Source organism: Psammomys obesus, unplaced genomic scaffold, assembly GCF_907164565.1.
Source record: "Psammomys obesus unplaced genomic scaffold, mPsaObe1.curated_primary_1811, whole genome shotgun sequence".
Classification (NCBI taxonomy): domain Eukaryota; kingdom Metazoa; phylum Chordata; class Mammalia; order Rodentia; family Muridae; genus Psammomys; species Psammomys obesus.
In genome coordinates, this window is record NW_026596046.1 from 37,219,001 (window position 1) to 37,239,031 (window position 20,031).

General features: G+C 40.6%; 2 protein-coding genes across 2 annotated transcripts; one reads left to right on the forward strand and one right to left on the reverse strand.

The window, feature by feature from the left end:
• The first annotated feature begins 9,722 nt into the window (after positions 1-9,722).
• On the forward strand, positions 9,723-10,679 carry LOC129688268 (olfactory receptor 51H1-like). The gene has a single exon (XM_055623009.1). It carries the CDS (start codon positions 9,723-9,725, stop codon positions 10,677-10,679), a length of 957 nt encoding a protein of 318 aa, XP_055478984.1.
• A 6,241-nt stretch (positions 10,680-16,920) lies between these two features.
• On the reverse strand, positions 16,921-17,804 carry LOC129688724 (olfactory receptor 51H1-like). The gene is given in 3 exon segments (XM_055623688.1): positions 16,921-17,343; positions 17,345-17,531; positions 17,533-17,804. Coding segments are annotated over 3 exon segments (882 nt in total).
• Between the last annotated feature and the right edge of the window lie 2,227 nt (positions 17,805-20,031).

The window sequence follows — 20,031 nt, forward strand, 5'->3', positions numbered from 1 at the left end:
TCCTTCCTTCCTTCCTTCCTTCCTTCCTTCCTTCCTTCCTTCCTTCCATCTTTCTCTGCCTTCTATTTCTCTATTTTCTTTTTCTTTTTTTAGAACAATTGTGTGAGAAAGTGCCAGATTGATTTCCAGAGTGGTTGTACAAGTTTACATTCCCACAAGCAGTGGAGGAGGGTTCCCCTTTCTCCACAACCTCTCCAGCATGTGATGTCACTTGAGTTTTTCATCTTGGCCATTCTGATGGGTGTAAGGTGAAATCTCAGGGTTGTTTTGATTTGCATTTCCCTAATGGCTAATGAGGTTGAACATTTCTTTAAGTGCTTCTCTGCCATTCGATATTCCTCTACAGAGAATTCTCTCTTTAGCTCTTTTCCCCATTTTTTAAGTGGATTACTTGGTTTGCTGCTTTTCAGCTTCTTTAGTTCTTTATATATACTGGATATGAGTCCTCTGTCAGACAAAGGGTTGGTGATGATTCTTTCCCAATCTGTAGGCAGTCGCTTTGTTTTGGTGACCGTGTCCTTTGCTTTACAGAAGCTTTTCAGTTTCATGAGGTCCCATTTATTGATTGTTGCTCTCAGAGCCTGTGCTGTTGGTGTTCTGTTCAGGAAGTTTTCTCCTGTACCAATGAGTTCTAGGGTATTCCCCACTTTTTTTTTTTTCTAGCCGATTTAATGTGTCTGGTTTTATGTTGAGGTCTTTGATCCACTTGGACTTCAGTTTTGTGCAGGGTGATAAGTATGGATCTATTTTCATTTTTCTACATGTAGACATCCAGTTAGACCAGCACCATTTGTTGAAGATGCTATCTTTTTTCCATTGCATGGTTTTGGCATCTTTGTCAAAAATCAGGTGTCCGTAAGTGTGTGGGTTTATTTCTGGGTCTTCTGTTCGGTTCCATTGATCCACCATTCTGTTTCTATGCCAGTACCATGCAGGTTTTATAACTGTTGCTCTATAGTACAGCTTGAGATCAGGGATGGAGATACCTCCAGAAGATCTTTTATTGTAGAGGATTGTTTTAGCAATTCTGGGTTTCTTGTTATTCCATATGAAGTTGAGAATTTTTCTTTCCAGGTCTGTAAATAATTGTGTTGGCAATTTGATGGGAATTGCATTAAATCTGTAGATTGCTTTTGGTAAGATGGCCATTTTTACTATGTTAATCCTGCCAAGCCATGAGCATGGGAGATCTTTCCATCTTGGAATAGTGCTTCCTCAAGATCCAGCCATACCACTCCTAGGCATACACCCAAAAGAGGCTCAAGTACACAAAAAGGACATTTGCTCAACCATGTTTGTAGCAGCTTTATTTGTAATAGCCAGAAGCTGGAACCAGCCCAGATGCCCCTCAACTGAAGAATGGATGCAGAAATTGTGGTACATCTATACAATGGAGTATTACTCAGCAATGAAAAATAAGGAAATCATGAAATTTGCAGGTAAATGGTGGGACCTGGAAAGGATCATCCTGAGTGAGTTGTCCCAGAAGCAAAAAGACACACATGGTATATACTCACTCATATAAACATACAACATAGAATAAACTCACTAAAATCTGTACATCTAAACAAACTAAGCAAAAGAGAGGACCCTAACTAAAATGTTCAATCCCCATCCTGAAAGGCAAAGAGGATGGACATCAGAAGAAAAAGAAAACAGGAAACAACCTTGGAACCTGCCACAGAGGGCCTCTGAAAGCCAGAAGAAAACAGGAAACAACCTAGGAACCTGCCACAGAGGGCTTCTGAAAGCATCTGCCCTGCAGACTCTCAAAGCAGATGCTGAGCCTGATGGCCAACTGACGGGCAGAGTGAATGGAATTTTATGTAAGAAGTGGGAAATAGTAAGAGCTGGAGAGGACAGGAACTCCACAAGGAGAGCAACAGAACAAGAAAATTTGAACACAGGGAACTTCCCAGAGACTCATACTCCAACCAAGGACTATTCGTGGAGATAACCTAGAACCCTGACAATGCAGCCACTTCTGATGAGAACTGATAGACTAAGATCAGAAAGGAGAGGAGGACCTCCCCTATCAGTGGACTTGGGGAGGGGCATGCATGCAGAAAGGGGGGGGGAGGGTGAGACCGGGAGGGGAGGAGGGAGGAGCTTATGGGGGATACAAAATGAATAAAGTGTAATTAATAAAAGTTTTGTTTGTAGCAGCTTTATTTGTAATAGCCAGAAGCTGGAAACAACCCAGATGCCCCTCAACTGAAGAATGGATGCACAAATTGTGGTACATCTATACAATGGAATGTTACTCAGCAATGAAAAATAAGGAAATCATGAAATTTGCAGGTAAATGGTGGGATCTGGAAAGGATCATCCTGAGTGAGTTGTCCCAGAAGCAAAAAGACACACACAGTATATACTCACTCATATAGACATACAATGTAGGACAAACCCACTAAAATCTGTGCATCTAAAGAAACTAAGCAAGAGAGAGGACCCTAACTAAAATGTTTAATCCCCACCTGAAAGGCAAAGAGCATGGACATCAGAAGAAGAAGAAAACAGGAAACAACCTAGAAACCTGCTACAGAGGGCCTCTGAAAGCCAGAAGAAGAAAACAGGAAACAAACTAGGAACCTACCACAGAGGGCCTCTGAAAGCATCTGCCCTGCAGACTATCAAAGCAGATGCTGAGCCTGATGGCCAACTGACGGGCAGAGTGAATGGAATTTTATGTAAGAAGTGGGAAATAGTAAGAGCTGGAGAGGACAGGAACTCCACAAGGAGAGCAACAGAACAAGAAAATTTGAACACAGGGAACTTCCCAGAGACTCATACTCCAACCAAGGACTATTCATGGAGATGACCTGGAACCCCTGCACAAGTGTAGCCCATGGCAGTTCAGTGTCCAAGTGGGTTACATAGTAATGGGAAGAGGGACTGCCTCTGACATAATCTGATTGGCCTGTTCTTTGATCACCTCCCCCTGAGGGGGGAGCAGCCCTACCGGGCCACAGAAGAGGACAATGCAGCCATTTTTAACGAGAACTGATAGACTAAGATGAGAAAGGAGAGGAGAACCTCCCCTATCAGTGGACTTGGGGAGGGGCATTCATGCAGAAAGGGGAGGGAGGGTGGGATCGGGAGGGGAGGAGGGAGGGGCTTAAGGGGGGATACAAAATGAATAAAGTGTAATTAATAAAAAATAAAAAAAGATAAAAAAGTTAAAAGAAAGAACAATTGTGTTTCGTTTTATCTAGGTATCTGTGCTGTCTCTGGTTCTTGGTTATCCTAGCATTATTTGGCATGGATTCCTTCTTGTGGAGTAAGCCTTCAGTCAAATCAGACAGCGCTTGGCATTTCTAACAAATTCTTGGTGACACAATTGCCCTAGCATATTTTGCAGGCAGGGCAGACTATAGGTCAAAGTTTTGTGGGTAGGTCGGCGCCCATGTTTTTCTTTGTACCTTGCACAACATCTCACCAGACCAAAGAGACTAGAACATAGGGTAAAGGCTCCTCCAGGCGCCAGCACAAGCTCCCCATGCCTGACGAGTTGTTTGGATGTTGTTGTTGGCAGTTTGACCTCACCGTCAGTTTGTGGAGAGCAACCCTTTCTCCCAGCGTCAGGCTGGGAGGTTGGGAGGTTTCCTTGGGATTCACTCGGCCAACAACTCAGTTGACTGCAACCCAGTCCGTCCACTGGAAGCTTTGCCTGCCTGTAAGAGATGGCTAGTTGAGAGCCCTTATCTCACACTGCTAACCCACCTTCATAGACTCCAGGAGGTTCCCACAATCTCCAAAAGTCCCCCAGTCCAGCACTCTCCATGTTTTCTTTCCTTCCATCCCATCTCTACCCACCATCTTATCCCTCCGGGGCCTGTACCCTTCTGACACAGTCTACCACACAATCTGTTAAATTTCTTCTTCCCAGGAAAATCCATGCTTCCCCCATGGATCCCTCGTCTTTCCCTGACCTTTCTGGGTTGGCATATTGTAGCTGTCATCATTTAGTTAATAGCTAATGTTTACTTATAAGTGTAAATACACACCACATTTGTCTTTCTGGGTCTGGGTTACCTCACCCAGGATAACTTTTTTTTCTAGTTGGATACGTTTGCCTGAAAGTTTCGTGGTCATTTTTTTTCAAGAGTTGAGGAATATTCCATTGTGTTAATGTACCACAATTTCTTTATTCATTCTTTCACTGAGGGTTGTCTAGGTTGTGTCCAGTTTCTGGCTATTATTAATAAAGCTGCAATGAAAATGGTAAAGCAAAGTGTTCTTATGGTAGGATCGAGTGTCCTTTGGGTATAGATGCCCAGGAACGGTATTGCTACATCTTGAGGTGGAACTATTCCCAATTTCCTGAGGAACTACCATATTGATTTCCATAGTGTAATTGTTGTGTGTTGCTTGTTTTACTGGCCTGCTCAGTTGATGTGTTTACAGAGAATGCCTCCTGGTGTTGGGGGCTGAGATACAGGGATGAATGGGATATGAGAGTTTAGGAGGGGATGGTCAGTGGGATCCACAGGGGATGTGGACAGGGGAAGGGATGCTGCAGCTGATGTTCTGTTGCAACACTTAAGATGACAAATTAATGCTAATGAGAGGTTAGGTCTCATGAACACACACACACAGATAGATAGAGAGAAGGGGAGAGGAGTAAGTCTGCAGGTAGCCTACCTCGTATGAAGGGTTTTATAAAAGTAATCATGCGAACTTTTTACTTAGTCTCCTTGGATCTGTGGATTGTAGCATGATTATCTTTTTCTTTATAGCTAACGTCCATTTATAAGTGAGTACATACCATGTTTGTCTTTCTGGATATGGGTTATATAATTTAAGATGAGTTTTTTCTAGTTTCATCCATTTGCCTGTAAATTTTATGGTTTTTTTAAATCAGATGAGTAATAACTCATTGATGTACCACATTTTCTTTATCCATTCTTGGGTTGAAAGACTTCTAACAGTGGAACTGGGGGCTCTCTCTGAGTCTTTTGCTTGCTCTTGGGACCCCTTTTCCTTACTGGGTTGCCTTGTCCAGTCTTAATGTGAGGGGAGATGCCTAGTCTTCTTGAAACTTGATATGCCATGTTTTGTTGATATCCGTGGGAGGGCTGCTCTTTTCTGAAGGGAAACTGAGGAGTAGTAGATTGAAGGGAGAGCCAAGGCGTGTGTGGGGGGAAGGACTGGGAGGAGAAAAGGGAGTGGAAGCTACAACCAGGGTGCAATATATGAAAGAAGAATAAAGAAATCATTTAAGGAGTTGGTAATGCTGTCAATAATGGATTTTGTTTTCAACTGAGTTATAAAGATAAAGACATAGCTAGTAAGATATTGCTGGATAGAAAGTCGTGTTTTTCATGTATCAACACATTAAAATAAAGAAATAATGTGGTAACATTTGTTAAAGTTTTATGCTTTTACTATCATATGTCAGAAAGACAACAGCAATCAGATTCCATAAGATACATTTGATTCACTTACATAAGTAATAAAGTAGTATTTGTTAAGTATTTAAAGTTAAAATTATGGTGGTTCAGTACGCAAACACTGCGTGTCTGGAATGTGAAAAGCTGAATCACAGCATGGCTGTGCTGCATGATGACATATTACCACGAGTACTGGAAAACAGAGCTTAGGATGCTGCAGGCCTGCATGAGGCCAGCTCAGAAACCTCCCAAAACATGATTGTGATGCAAAAAATGAACTCTGAGCTGGAAAACTCAGCATTTTGAGAGATTCTGAGAACAAGAGAATGCCTGTATCAATGCTGAATAAATTTGAGACTAATGTGCAGATCGATGAACAGCAGATGTGGAGTGGGGATCAGTACCTGAGCTTTGTTCTTTGCCATCATTTCATCTTCACTTTCATATCCCAGGACTCAAGAACACCCTTAGGTCAGAGAAGAGCTCCTTCTCTGTTATTTCTAACCTGTGTTATTTATGTAACTTAATTCCTAAAAATTTACCAAGTCTGGGCCAGTTCCTAAAGTGATCTTTTCCTAACAAGAGAACAATATACCTTCCATATTTATGAAAATCCATGTTTATGAAAGGCTAACCTATGAATAAAAGCAAGAAATAATATTATAGAGAATATTGTTTATTATGATGGCTGTTGATATATTATTCTTTATATTGTTACATTAAATGATAACTAGATATTGTAGAATTAATTCCCCCTTGATTGATGGAGGCTTTGGTTAACGACTTCCTATATATCCTCTGGCTAGATTTACTAGATAGATATTAATGGCTGAAGAATGAAGGTGAAATATAAGAAAAATCTAGAGAAAATTATTATTTTTGAAAAATATTCATAATATTTTTTCAAATGGGATCATAATGGGGGTACTTTTTTGAGTTCTTTTTAAAATTTGTATGCATTTTGAGTTAACTAAACGTGAAAGCCATTTGTTCTGTGCGTGGAAGCAGTGAGAGGTCTACACTGGCCAGGGGAGGATGGACAGCAATATCCAGGTTCTGGAACCCCCACCTACCTTCTCACAGTGCTCTCAGCATTATCTGCTTTTTTAGACCTGAGTGGCTGGAGACTGTTTAGCTGCCCTAGAGAGAGCTCTGATTTGGAAGCCCAGGAGATCTGCCAAGGTCTCATTTGGCACAATAGAGGTGAGATTCCTGGAACAGGTCAGTACATAAAAGTCCTTACCATGTTATGGCAGTGGTTTTGCCAGATGAACCTCTGGCTGGACTGTTTACTATTGTTACCTAGTTAGGGGACTCTTAACATTCAGGTAAGTATGAGAGAAAAGCAAGAAGATTAAGCTGGTCATGGAAGGAAGATTAGAAGCTAGCATGTAAAAGCATCCCTGAGTATCTCTTTTCCATCTCTCTTAGCTTTGACTTCTCACAGGAAGCAGCCTGTGGTCTGTGTGCTGTTCTCTTTGTAACTCACATCTGCTTTAAGGGAAGGTGTAACGCAATAAACTGTAATCTAGTGGTATAGAAGGGGATATACACTGTTTCCCGGAACACACACACTGACTTTGAAGCCATGAATTTCAGCCACAGAGTTAATGTAGCAGAAGATAAGTGTCACGGTGGAACTGTGGTGTGCTCATTTCCATACTGATTAAGTTTGGAAATTTTTATTCTTGTGATAAGCATTCATGGGTTTGCTAAGTGGGAGTGGTTACAATTAATCTATGCTGGAGGGGCTTCTTTTATTCTCATTTTTTTTCAGTCTTGCCTGTCCTTTATACATATGGGAGTAATGAAGACCAAATTTCACCTTTTAATTCCAATCCTAGTCATAATCTTTTTTCCTCCCAATACCCAGAAGTTACTTTTTGCTTTACAGAAAACTAAAGCCTGTTTTCGTTTCTCTGTGGCTGCTCTGATAACAAAAAGAATTCCATTTGCTTCCTCAGTCTGAGATGTGCAGTGGAAGCTGTGAGGAGGAGGAGCCCAAGGTACCGTTGCAGAATGGTTACATGGTGTGGTGCTTCCTCCACTAGAAGTGAGGCAGTGCAGAGGCTAGAAGGCAAGGGTTCCACCAAACTGCCAATGGCACAGCTTTGAGTCCGAGAGCACATTCTTCAGAAGATAGAGTCGAATTCCACTGGCTTTCTAGATTTCAGGTCATTTAGGTAAATTGAAAGACTTGAGGATTCCTGTTGGAAAGGGTCTCTGCCGAGGGCTGCAGTGGCGTTGCCTTTTCTAATGGAGTCTGTAATCCCCTGGCATTTATTTGTAATTCTCAACAGTGCTATGCAGTTCCTTGTGTCTTAATTGTCATAGAGTTTTTGATTCTAAAAAGAATGAAAGAATGGTATAAAAATGGTAATCTAGGTGTCAGTGTTCCATTAGTAAATTATTAAACGCATCACATTTTATCTCTGAAATTTTCATTCTTTATACTTTCCTTTTCTTCTACCCTGCTTTCTCCCTCTTCTATTTGTTCTTAAAATTTCTTTTATCACCACTCTCTTTTAGAGGTATTTTGATTAATAAGAACTTAATTCTCAGAAAGCATTGTGACACAAATATCTGATACAATTATTTATTGGAGAGATAGAAAATGTATGCTGCTAAGATAAAAAATGAAATATTTAAATGGTCAACAGTGTTTTATAAGCACAATGGAAAGAAATGGCTATTGCACAGAAGTAGTAAAATGCCTTGCCTGGAACCATTAGTAAGAATCTTTAGAAAAGAGATTTCTGAGAGGGCTAAAGCACAGTTTCAAAGAGTTAAAATATCTTCTTCCATCATGTCAGAGAATGAGCGAGGAATGGATGCTCAGCACAGGGTGAGCTGCTCAGTAATAAGCAGGAATAAGCAGAGGGTGAGACAGTTTTTAATTACAGGGGCTAGTAAGCACATATGAGTCTTTGTGTGAGGGGGAAGCTTTCAGCTTCATCTTCTACTGCCTGAGAGCACTGCCTCACCTCAAAAACTAAACAAAAATTCCAGAAGCAACAACAACAAAATTAAGACACACACACACAAATATAATAGCAATAACATAACCATAAGTTATCATGATCCCAAGCCCACACTATCACTTTATTCTCAATGATCCTTTTGGGTAAATATTGTAATTGTCCCATATTACTTGACTATGAATAGAGGTCTGAAATTTGAATTTACAATATGTAGCTTCATTGCTTGATAGTAAAATTGATTCCAATCAATGATAAAGATAACAATTGAGTGTGTTAATGCTGAGAGATTTCAAAGAGTATGTTCTATTTCTGGATGAGAATATTATCATGACTTTCTCAAAGGGGTGTTTAGAAAACCATAGGTACTGGTTCTGGCAATATAAGCACACAGTACAGATTCTGTTAAGGCATCCATACCTCTCCCTCATTCAGGGTGTGTGACATGATAAATGTGCCTTAGAAGTAAAAACTGTAACATTATATTATCTTTAGGTAAGCCCCAGTATATTCTATATTAACAGAATAAATAGTTTACTCTGGAAAAGATTTTTACTGTTGCTTTTATGAGCGTGATTTATTCTGCCGTCTGCTAATATCTTAGCAATTTAGAAGAGATAAATACTTTGATTTCAACGATGGGTGTGGCTGAAATGTTTGGATTCAGGACAAATCTGAGCTACATCCAGACTCAACAGGATGAAGAAGCGTTGTGCTTTGAGCAGAAGCATGCAAATTTAAAGAGCCCCGGGCCCAAACAGTATTACTGATTGGAGAGGCAATTGTTATAGCAAATCAGAATTTCAAGTTTTGTGCTGATATCATTAGAGTTGTACCGTGTAATTTATCTTAGTCACTGGCACAGTACTGCTTTAGATGTCAGTCACACAGAGATTGTACAGGGAGAACTGGGGTCTGCATAGAAGTTGTGTGCTTCTCAGCTTCTTAGAAAACTTGAATTCAATCGAGTAATAAAGAAAACTACTTCTTAGGTTTAGGGATTTTCAAAGAGGATGTTTTACCTCCTGGCTACTGATTATATAGGATGATGATGAGGAAGAAATGATAGGAAAGGGGGAGATTTTTTGCCTTTTAGCTTGGTATTACACTGTGTTTTGTAAGCTGATGTGGCTGATGTGTCCCTGGGTATAATTTTTTCCCTGGACCATAGCAACGTCAACAGTCTCTTCCTTCGAGCTGGTGATTCCAGTGACTCTACATACTCATGGGAAAGTAAGATGGCTTAACCCCCAGGGAGGTCAGGCTGTAACACAGCAGTAAACGCTGCCATTGTCTTTTCAGGGAGCCACTTACCAGGATTTCCTGCACATGCCTGCCTCATATGGGCTTTATGGCAGATCATAACCATTCCCAATTCCAGCATCTGTACTTTGTCTTAACTGGGATCCCTGGACTTGAGCAGAAGTATTACTGGCTTGCGTTCCCCCTGGGTGCCATCTATGTCATCGCTCTCTTTGGAAATGGTATCATAATCTCTACCATCAAGTCTGAATCTTCTCTGCATATCCCTATGTACTACTTTCTGTGCATGCTGGCGTTTGCAGATATGGGGCTCACCCTTTGTACTCTGCCCTCTATGCTCGGCATATTCTGGTTTAACTACAAATTCATTACATTCGATGGTTGTGTTGTTCAGATGTACTTCATTCACACCTTCTCGGCCATCGAGTCAGGGGTGCTGGTTGCAATGGCCATCGATCGTGTTATAGCGATCTGGAGCCCTCTCAGATACGGTACCATTTTAACCAATGGTGTGGTCTGTAAAATCGGGGTACTCATCTTGTCCAGAGCAGTCTGTGTCGTCTTCCCTGTGCCTTTCCTCATCAGGAGGCTCCCTTTTTATCGCTCCAACATCCTCTCCCACTCATTCTGCCTCCATCAGGATGTCATGCGCCTTGCCTGTGCCAGCACCCGCGTCAACAGCCTCTATGGCCTTATAGCTGTCATCTTTACCAAGGGTTCCGACTCCCTCTCCATCCTCTTTTCCTATGTGTTCATACTCCGCACCGTGATGGCCATTGCCTCCGGGGAGGGCCGACTGAAGGCTCTCAACACCTGTGTTTCACACATCTGTGCTGTGCTGATCTTTTACGTGCCACTGATCGGGGTGTCGGTCATCCATCGCTTTGGAAAGCACCTTTCACCACTGACGCACGCCCTTATGGCCAACGCCTACCTTCTCGTTCCCCCTGTGCTAAACCCCGTAGTTTATACTGTGAAGACCAAAGAGATACGAAGGAAGATTATCCAGATATTTGTCCGAACCAAAATTACCACGGAGGGTTAAAACCTACTTTGAAAGAGGAAGAATCAGTTCTGTAAAAATTCAACTGTGACTATGAAAATAAAATATATTTATTTTTGAAAGTTTTCTGTGTAAGTTGAATTGTGAAAAGTCATATTTTCCTTCTTGGAAAATAGGTACTTCATTTTGCCTGCGCCAAATCGTCTTTTTCTTAATATAAAAAGGGCAGCAGAAACATGAGATTGTACTTCTCTGTAAACATACAGTTAAGACTTGTTATATACTTGAAGCAGAAAATGTGAATAATTCTATTTTGAAAATGACATATTTTGAAATATAAGACAAGAGTTTTGCAACTTTTAAGTTATAGTTAGTGCAATAAATTTTATTTAACATAATTTGAGACATTTTTGTTAGGGATTGTGTGCATGAATGCAGTAGATGAAAAACAAACTATTTATTAAATAACAAGATAAAGGGGAGAACACACTATTAAAGTAATTTTAAAACAGAAAAGACCAAATTTTATAATTAAGAATATAAATGTAAATCAAAGTGCAGCTCTACTGTACAACTTGGAATCAAATACTTGAGGGTGTCTTTTAGCTCTTCTAGCTAGGAGCTGAATGACACTAGGTCTTATTTTAAATTTTTTTGATACATTTTGAGTTTTGACAGTAAAAATGATATTACTCGGTATCCAAAATGATAACGAACTAAAATGAACCACAAATTAAATAAGGAACCATTATCCCTGCTATATGGGAGCTATAAAGTCCTATGTAGCTGTAAGAATTGTTTAAAAATGTTGAGTTATGCCAAGGAGCAGAAAAACCTGCACTTACAGACTAAAAGACAGCGTTAGGCTGTTTCCCATGTTCTTTCATCTGAAGGTCATGGCATGTCCATCAAGAACAAACACCAAGTCACAAAGACACTGTTTTGTAGGTCAAGGCCCCACTTTGCTCAAGAATATTGAGTATCACGGTCGACAGAGGAGAGGGAGACTGTAGAGAGATGAAAGAGACATGCATATGGGGGCCTAATGATTTCTTCTGAAGTCAGGCTGAGATGCATATTTTTGAATGATTTGAATGTGTATATTTTGTATAATACCTATATTCCACATATTTTGAATAAAGATTTCATTGCACATGTCGAGTAATACCATGTTAAGAGCTGTTCTGAATGAAGAGTGTTTTTAAAATATTAAACTCGCAATGGCTATTCGTGGAGATAACCTAGAACCCCTGCACAGATGTAGCCCATGGCAGTTCAGTGTCCAAGTGGGTTACATAGTAATGGGAAGAGGGAGTGTCTCTGACATAATCTGATTGGCCTGCTTGTTGATCACCTCCCCCTGAGGGGGGGAGCAGTCTTACCAGGCCACAGTAGAGGACAATGCAGCCACTTTTGATGAGAACTGATAGACTAAGATCAGAAAAGAGAGGAGAACCTCCCCTATCAGTGGACTTGGGGAGTGGCATGCATGCAGAAAAGGGAGGGAGGGTGGGATGGAGAGGGGAGGAGGAAGGAGAGGGGGGATACAAAATGAATAAAGAGTAATTAATAAAAAATAAAAAAATAATAAAATGGGATATAGGGCTAAACAGAGAAAAAAAGAGGAAGTCATTAAAATACACTTGATTATCATGAACAAGATATCTAGTTTCTTTATATGTTTCAGAATTTAGTAATTTATCAGATATGGAATTTCTAAAAACATTTCTTCATTCTGTAGGCTGCTGCTCTTTGCAAATGACAGTCTAGTTTGCCTTGTCGAAGCTTCTCAGTTTCCTCAGGTGCCATTTACTAAGTGTTGATCTTAGTGTCTGTGCTAATGTTGTTCTGTTCAGGAAGTCTTCTCTGGAGTAGGCTGTGGGTTCCCAGGGGATTCCTGCTTGAGATGCAAACAAAGGAAGTAGTAGGGGAGGAGAGGTTAGAAAGGCAAGCGCTGTGAAATCCACTGGAGATGGTGCAGGGTGAGAAGGTGACCATAGTTGGTTGTCTTCTGTGGAGCTGAGAATGAGACTGGGGGACTGGAAGGAGATGAAGAGAAGATCTGCATTTAGCCTGCCTATTTCTCTGGTCAGAGTCAAGAACCAGTATTAATCACCACCAAGAAGTTTCTCTGTTGAGCATTGGAAGATACTCACTAACCTATGGGTATAAAGATAAGAATTTAGGTGATACTTTAGTGTCATTTCCATTTACCAGAATTATAGTATTAGGTTCTCCCCTGGGACTTATGATCAAACAGCCTTGGGCTTTTCATACCAGGTATGGACTCTGGCTTGTGGAGTAGGCTTCAAGTCCAACATGATTGGTTACTCTTCTAGCATTCACGCCACTGTGGTTCTGGTAGACATTTCTTGTCAGCCAGTCATGGTAGTGGTTCACAGAGTTCATGACTGAAAATGATTGTTGATGGTTTTCCTTGCCTGGTAGTGTGTATGCAAAGCCAGCTAGCACGGATGACGTTTCCACATCAGTAACAGATTGGTCTCTCCACATCGTATGACTCACATAGGGGCTATGTTCAGTAATACGAACTTACTGTCAAGTTTTGGAGGGACCCGAGAACAGTGTAAATAGCCTGTAATACCTGGGAGGTGCATGGGAGTCCTCATGTAAAACACACCTGGTACTGGGTTTTTATTTGATACCCCTAGTGCCTGGGAATAGCATTACTCTCCTGTGACAGGACAAGTCTAATTAAATCTCCATGCATATCTATGTGTATGTGTGTATATGTATATATTTACAGAAACTTCTACAATAGTAGATTCCTATATGGTCTTTTCAAAGGCTTTTAGTCTTAGTTATCTTTAGCAAGACTCCTTCCTACGTTGTTTTCCAATCCTTATCCAAGTTAACTTAGCCTGTTCCATTATTACCACTCTTCCTATTTATACCACATACTGTCTGTCTCCCCTTGAGACCCCTCTGTGGTCCCTTACTAGTTTCCTACCTTTGTCTGATATATCTGTTGTTATTAACAAATAAAATGGCTTATAATACACTCAAGGTTAGTTTTATTTTTCCCTCCCTGTTATACTTTTATTTTTTTAATTTATTTATTTATTCAGTTTATATCCTGATTACAGCCCCCCTCTCTTCCATGTCCTTCCATCACACACACCCATTCTCCTTTCTTCTTCTCTTCAGAGAAGGGGAAGGCCCCAACCCACATTGGTAGAAGTAAGTGCATGTTCTACTGACGTCAGACAAGGCATCCCAGTTAGGGGGACAGGATCCAAAGGAGACATCAGGGTCAGAAGTAGCCACACTTCAATTTTTGGGGGTTCCACATGAAGACCAATCTGCACATCTGCTACATATGTGCAGGAGGCCTAGAACTTGTCCATGCATGCTCTTTGGTTGGTGGTTCAGTTTCTGTGAGCTCTCATGGGCCCAGATTTAGTTGACTCTGTAGTCTTCCAGTGCAGTCCTTGGCCCTCTGCCTCCCTCAATCATTCCCCCCACTTTCCCACAGGACTCCCATAGCTTTGTGTAATGTTTGCCTGTGGATCTCTGTGTCTGTTTCTATCAGCTGCTGGGTGAAGCCTCTCAGAGGAGTTATGGTAGGCTCCTGTCTATAAGAATAGCACAGTAATATTAATAGGGTCAGGGATTGGTTCTCTCATGGGATGGGTCTCAAGTTGGGCCAGTCTTTGGTTGGCCATTTCCTCAATCTTTGCTCTATCTTTGTCCCTGCACATCTTGTAGGCAGGATAAATTTTGGGCCAAAGATTTTGTGAGTGGGTTGGCGTCCTTATCTTTCCACTGGACAGCCTGTCTATCTACAGGAAGTGGCTACTTCAGGCTTCATATTCCCCATTTCTAGGAGTCTCAGCTAAGGTGTTCCTCATAGACTTCCTGGGGCTTCCCCTATCCCAGGTCTCTGGAATGTCTCAGAGCTGCTCCTCATTTCTGATTTCCATTCTCTCATCGAACCCTCCCTCCCTACTCCTCTCCCCATTCTTAATCGCACCCCCTACTGCTTTCCCCCTTTCCTCTCCTTTCCAGTTCCTTCCCTCCACCCACCTCTAAAAATTATTCTATTTCCCCTTCTAATCGAGATTCAAGCACCCTTGGGCCCTCCTTGTCACTTAGCTTTTTGGGTCTGCGGATTGTAGCATGGCTATCTCTACTTTACGGTTAATATCCACTTATACGAGAGTTCACACCATGTGTGTCTTTCTGGGTATGGGTTACCTCACTCTAACAGAGCTTGGGTAGTCGCATGAAAGAGTTGGGAAAATTTTTGAGGGAGCTGGAGGGGTGAAGGGCTCTACAAGAAAGCCTTCAGAGTCAACTAACCTGAGCCCATTGGGGCTCACAGAGACTGAACCACCAACACATTAAATGCAAAATTCTAATATGGCTTTGCTTGCATTTAATCATCTGAGCACACTTAATTGTAGAGAAATATTGCAGGATTGAGCAGAAAATAGTGTATGCTTCTTTGTATCCCTGGGGCCTACTATAATTACTGGGATTTCTTAATATTAAATGCATATTAATTGAGGGCGAAGTGAACTAACAAATTAGTTGTCTGATACTGACAGTAATTATTAAAACAGATATTGGCGTAAATGCAATAACATTTTACATATTTATCTAATGGGTACACTCCATCCCAGATCTCTTACTTACGCTCGGCACTCCCACTTGGCTTCCACAAACCCTCAAAGTGCCTTTACTCAGCCAACGTTTATCAAAAACTCCAGCACAACTGTGTAATACTACTCAGCTACTAAAAACAAGGGACTCATGAAATTTGCAGGCAAGTGGATGGAACTAGAAAAGTTCATCCTGAGTGAGGTAACCCCAAAACAGAAAGACAGCCATAGTATGCACTTACTTATAAGTGGGTATTAGCTGTATAATGTAGGATAACAATACTAAAATCTATAGACGTAAAGAAGCTGAAAACTAAGGAGGACCTTAGGGAGGATGCTTAAATCTCATTCAGAAGGGAAAACAGGACAGACACCAGAAGCAGTGGAAGAGAGGAAACAGGATGGGAGTCTACTATAGAGGCACCTCTGAAAGGTTCCACCCAACAGGGGATCAAAACAGATGCAGAAACTCACAGCCAAACTTTGGGCAAAGAGGAGGGAGTCTTATGGAAAAAGTGGGGGGTGGGGGTAGAAGGACATGGAGGGGACAAGAACCCCACAAGGTGACCAACAAATCTAAAACATCTGAGCCCAGGGGGTCCTGCAGAGACTGATGCACTAACAGAGGACCATACATGGAGAGGACCTAGACCCTCTGCCCATAGGCACCTCATTCTCCATGTGGGTCCCTCAGTAAGGGAGGCAGGGGCTGCCTCTGTCATGAACTTGGTTGCCTGTTTTTTGATCAGTTGCCCCTGGTGATATGGCCTTAAGAGGATCCAGGCAGTCCTGATGAGACTTAACAAGCTCTGGGCAGATGGTAAAGGAGGAGACCTCCCCCTTCCAGTGGACTGGGGGAAGGTGGGGATGGGGGGAGATGGAGGAAGGGTAGGACTGGGAGGGGTTGAGGGAGGAGGCTTCAATAGGGATATATAATGAATAGATCGTGGAAAAAATTAAAATTAAAAAAAATTTAAAAACACCCCAGTACACAATAAAATTGGCAACAGTCTTGGTAGGTCAAAAGAATCGTTGTATTATATGTGTGAAGGAAAACTAAAGCCGTATCATTTAAAAGAAAAGATGTGTATTAAGAATAGAGTGTATAAATTATTTTTTCACAGACCTACTTTAATACATAAATAAATACCTAGACATAATGGTAATTGAGTTGTTGTGTGGTGCCATTCTCTCTACTTAAAAATATAATATTTTATACATACAGTTATTCAGTAGCATTGTGGTATTTATTGAATTATTCTTGACCTAACTATTTTAACCTATACATCAAATATTACTTAATCTTATAAGAATAAATTCTCGAAGAACTAATAGAAAAATAAAGAAAATACTCATAAGGATTATCTTATCTGTAAACTAATAACCTGTCTTTACTGGTGCTCATGTCTAATTTGTAGACAAAAGTATATCATCAAATTAAATTTGACTTATGATAGCAGATAGCAAAATACATGCTTCCTGAGATTAAATACAAACATAAGAAAATGATGCATTTTGTCTTTGCCTCTAGCCTTGTTCACTCCTACACTCTATTGTAATCAGATTTCAAAATTTGATTGTGTCATAGTGGTTGAAAGTGGAAATATGAATCACTCCAGTGTTAACTTAATTGTTATTTTACATTTGATTCCATTTGACTAAGCTCTGCTCTTTCTCCGCTGGAACACTTGGCTGATCCGTCTGCGTATCTGCTTGGTCTTCACACTGTAGACAATGGGGTTTAGCACAGGGGGAAGGAGAAGGTAGACATTAGCCATGAGCATGTGCACAATTGGTGATAAGTGTTTCCCAAATCTGTGGATCATGGTGGCACCAATGAGAGGGACATAAAAGAGAAGCACTGCACAGACGTGAGAGAGGCAGGTGTTGAGGGCTTTGAGCCTCTCGGCTCTGGAAGCAATGCCCAGCACTGTCTTCAGGATGAGTACGTAAGAGAAGAGGATGATGAGAGCATCGAGCCCTAATGTGAGGATGACAGCGATGAGGCCGTAGAGGCTGTTGACTCGGGTGCGGGCACAGGCTAGTCTCATTGCATCTTGGTGAAGACAATATGAATGAGGTCAAACATTGGAACATTGGAACGACAGAAGGGCAGAAGGGCAGCCGCTTTATAAGAAAGGGCACAGGGAAGACCACGCAGACTGCCCGGGCAAAAACAACCAGTCCAGTCTTCCCAATGAGGCCATGAGTGAGGATGGAGGCATAATGCAGAGGGTCTCGGATAGCCACAAATCTGTGGAATCTCAGGGGCATTGGACCAGAAGATACTTAGCATAGAGGGCAAGGTTGACATGGAGAGACTAACGTCAGTCATCGCCAAGATGCAGAGGAAGTAGTACATAGGCTCATGGAGACTCTGCTCTACCTTGACAACTGCCAGGATGGTGCCATTTCCCAGGAGGGTTAGTGTGTAGAGAAATCCCAGGGGAAAGGCCATCCACGGGTTCTTGTCTGGCATCCCGGGGATGCCTGTCAGAATGAAAACTGGGCGACTGGTATGTGATCCATTCAAGTTTATCATGGCGTTCTCTCCACTAAGTCAGCTAACTCTCTCAGTGTTCACACTCCCAAACTGAAATGCAGTTTCATATTCGAGAAGTAGTAAATGGCTTTATGATTGCATAAATAAAACAACAGAGGGAATATGTTTAAAGGACAATGCATGTCTTCTATATTGTGTTGTTCTTATCTTTCCCCAGTTCATATGTGATGAGGCACTTTTTTTTTCTGGATTTATTTGTTCACCTGAAAAATGCAAATGAGACTAAACAGTCCATGTTTACATATTATAGAACTTAAATTTCTCTTCTTTAGACAATTCTCATGGTGTAAAGGAAAAGAAACAAAAATACAACTTCGTATTAGCCGAGAGAAGAGAAGCTAAAAATAATTTAAAAGCCATTAAACTCAGTTTCATTGTGTCATCCAATTTCACATGCACACATCTATACAACACATACACACATATTAATGTGTATGCATATATGAACACATACATACAGACCACCTGTACATACATTCATTCATCTGCCTCACAGTGACTCCAGAGTATTCACCATGAAAAGTAGATGTAGTTTTTCTTAATCTCATTTTCATATAGCTAATAGCATAGTATATAAATTTCCAGCCTATATGCTCCCACATGTAAAACATACAATAATATGCCACTTGAACAATTTTATTTAACACCATGATTTAGGAACTATTCTTGAAACCCAACATGACCCTATTTGCAAACGTTTCTATGAAACACGTGACTGCTGTCAGCTTCTGACTTCCCAAGAACTAGGAAGCTGTGTGCAGTTTTCTTTAAGGTTATCTTACCGATCCTTTACATACACCAAGGTTTTTCTCCAGTGAGTTCTTTATTCTGCAATTAAGGTCAACTATTTAGAAATGTGAAATATTCTGTACAAGAAGAAATTCCATTAAAGGCTTTCCAGAGTCCTAGGTCACCTTTGCTTTCAAAGTAGCATTGTTCAAACCCTAGGTACTTTGCTGGCACAAAACATTTATTTTTCCCTTTTATATTTATAATTCTTACAGATTTGCAGGTATGTTATCTCAGCGTCTATGTCATGAAGACAGGAAGTTAGTAGTGAATATTTGCAAACATTTCTTCTGGAAGGAAACTTAAAATTACAGATAAAGCAAATTTGGTGAATGTTTTTTGGTCAGTATATTAATTTCTGATTTGGATTCAAATTGCCGTATTGCCATTATTTCAATAACGGGGAAAGATGTATTGTCATATACTCATAAAGGAATTTTATTTTTCATCCTTCACTTCCACATTGTGACTTTGTCATATGATTTATTTTCTTATACCATGATTGTATCATTGCTAGAATCTCCAGTTTTCAGGACCTTTTTGAAGAGTACCACTGACAGCTGTAGAATGAAGCAGAGGGCATTGATGCCTGTAGGTATGGAAATGTGTCCATGTGGGTGATAATCTCAAGTGGGCAGAGATTAAAACAGCCAAAATTTAAACCATTCAATTATAGCAAAGTTAGCTAGGAAGACCTACACAAATGTTATAAACGACATATTTATAAGTTGGATGCAAAATACATAAAGACTATTGCTTTACAGTTGTAAACATTGTCCTATGAATAAAGACATAAAGATTAAAGAGTTTATGAGTGGTGTGGCTAATATAATAGCTTTAAGGGAGAAACATAATACAATTGTGCAGATATATTCTGTATAATATTGAGAACAAACTAAGAAGACTTTCTAGTTTTCTGTTTCGCTTTGCAGTTTAAAGCTCCTTCAACAACAAAGCATAATAATGACAACGTATAAAGTATATAACAGCTGGGCATGGTGGTGCACGCCTTTAATCCCAGCACTCAGGGAGGCAGAGGCAGGTGCATCACTGTGAGTTCAAGGCCAGCCTGGTCTGCAGGACAGCCAAGGCTACACAGAGAAAACGTCTCAAAAGAAAAACAAAACAAAACAAAACAAAACAAAATATATATGTATATTTATATATTTCTCTATATATGTATATACACATACATCATAAGACATGAGAGCTTCCAAGATACAATGAAAAAATATAAGGTCTTATATATATGTACCATATCAGTTGATTAAAAACCTATTATGTCACAAATGTATATCAAGTGTCCTATTTTTACTTGCTTCTCCTCCATATTCTTCTTTCTCTTTCCTTCTTCCTTCCTTCCTTCCTTCCTTCCTTCCTTCCTTCCTTCCTTCCTTCCTTCCTTCCTTCCTTCCTT

Bases quoted from the DNA above. Each gene is read 5' to 3' on its own strand.
- LOC129688268 (XM_055623009.1), top strand. From the start codon at position 9,723: ATGGCAGATCATAACCATTCCCAATTCCAGCATCTGTACTTTGTCTTA.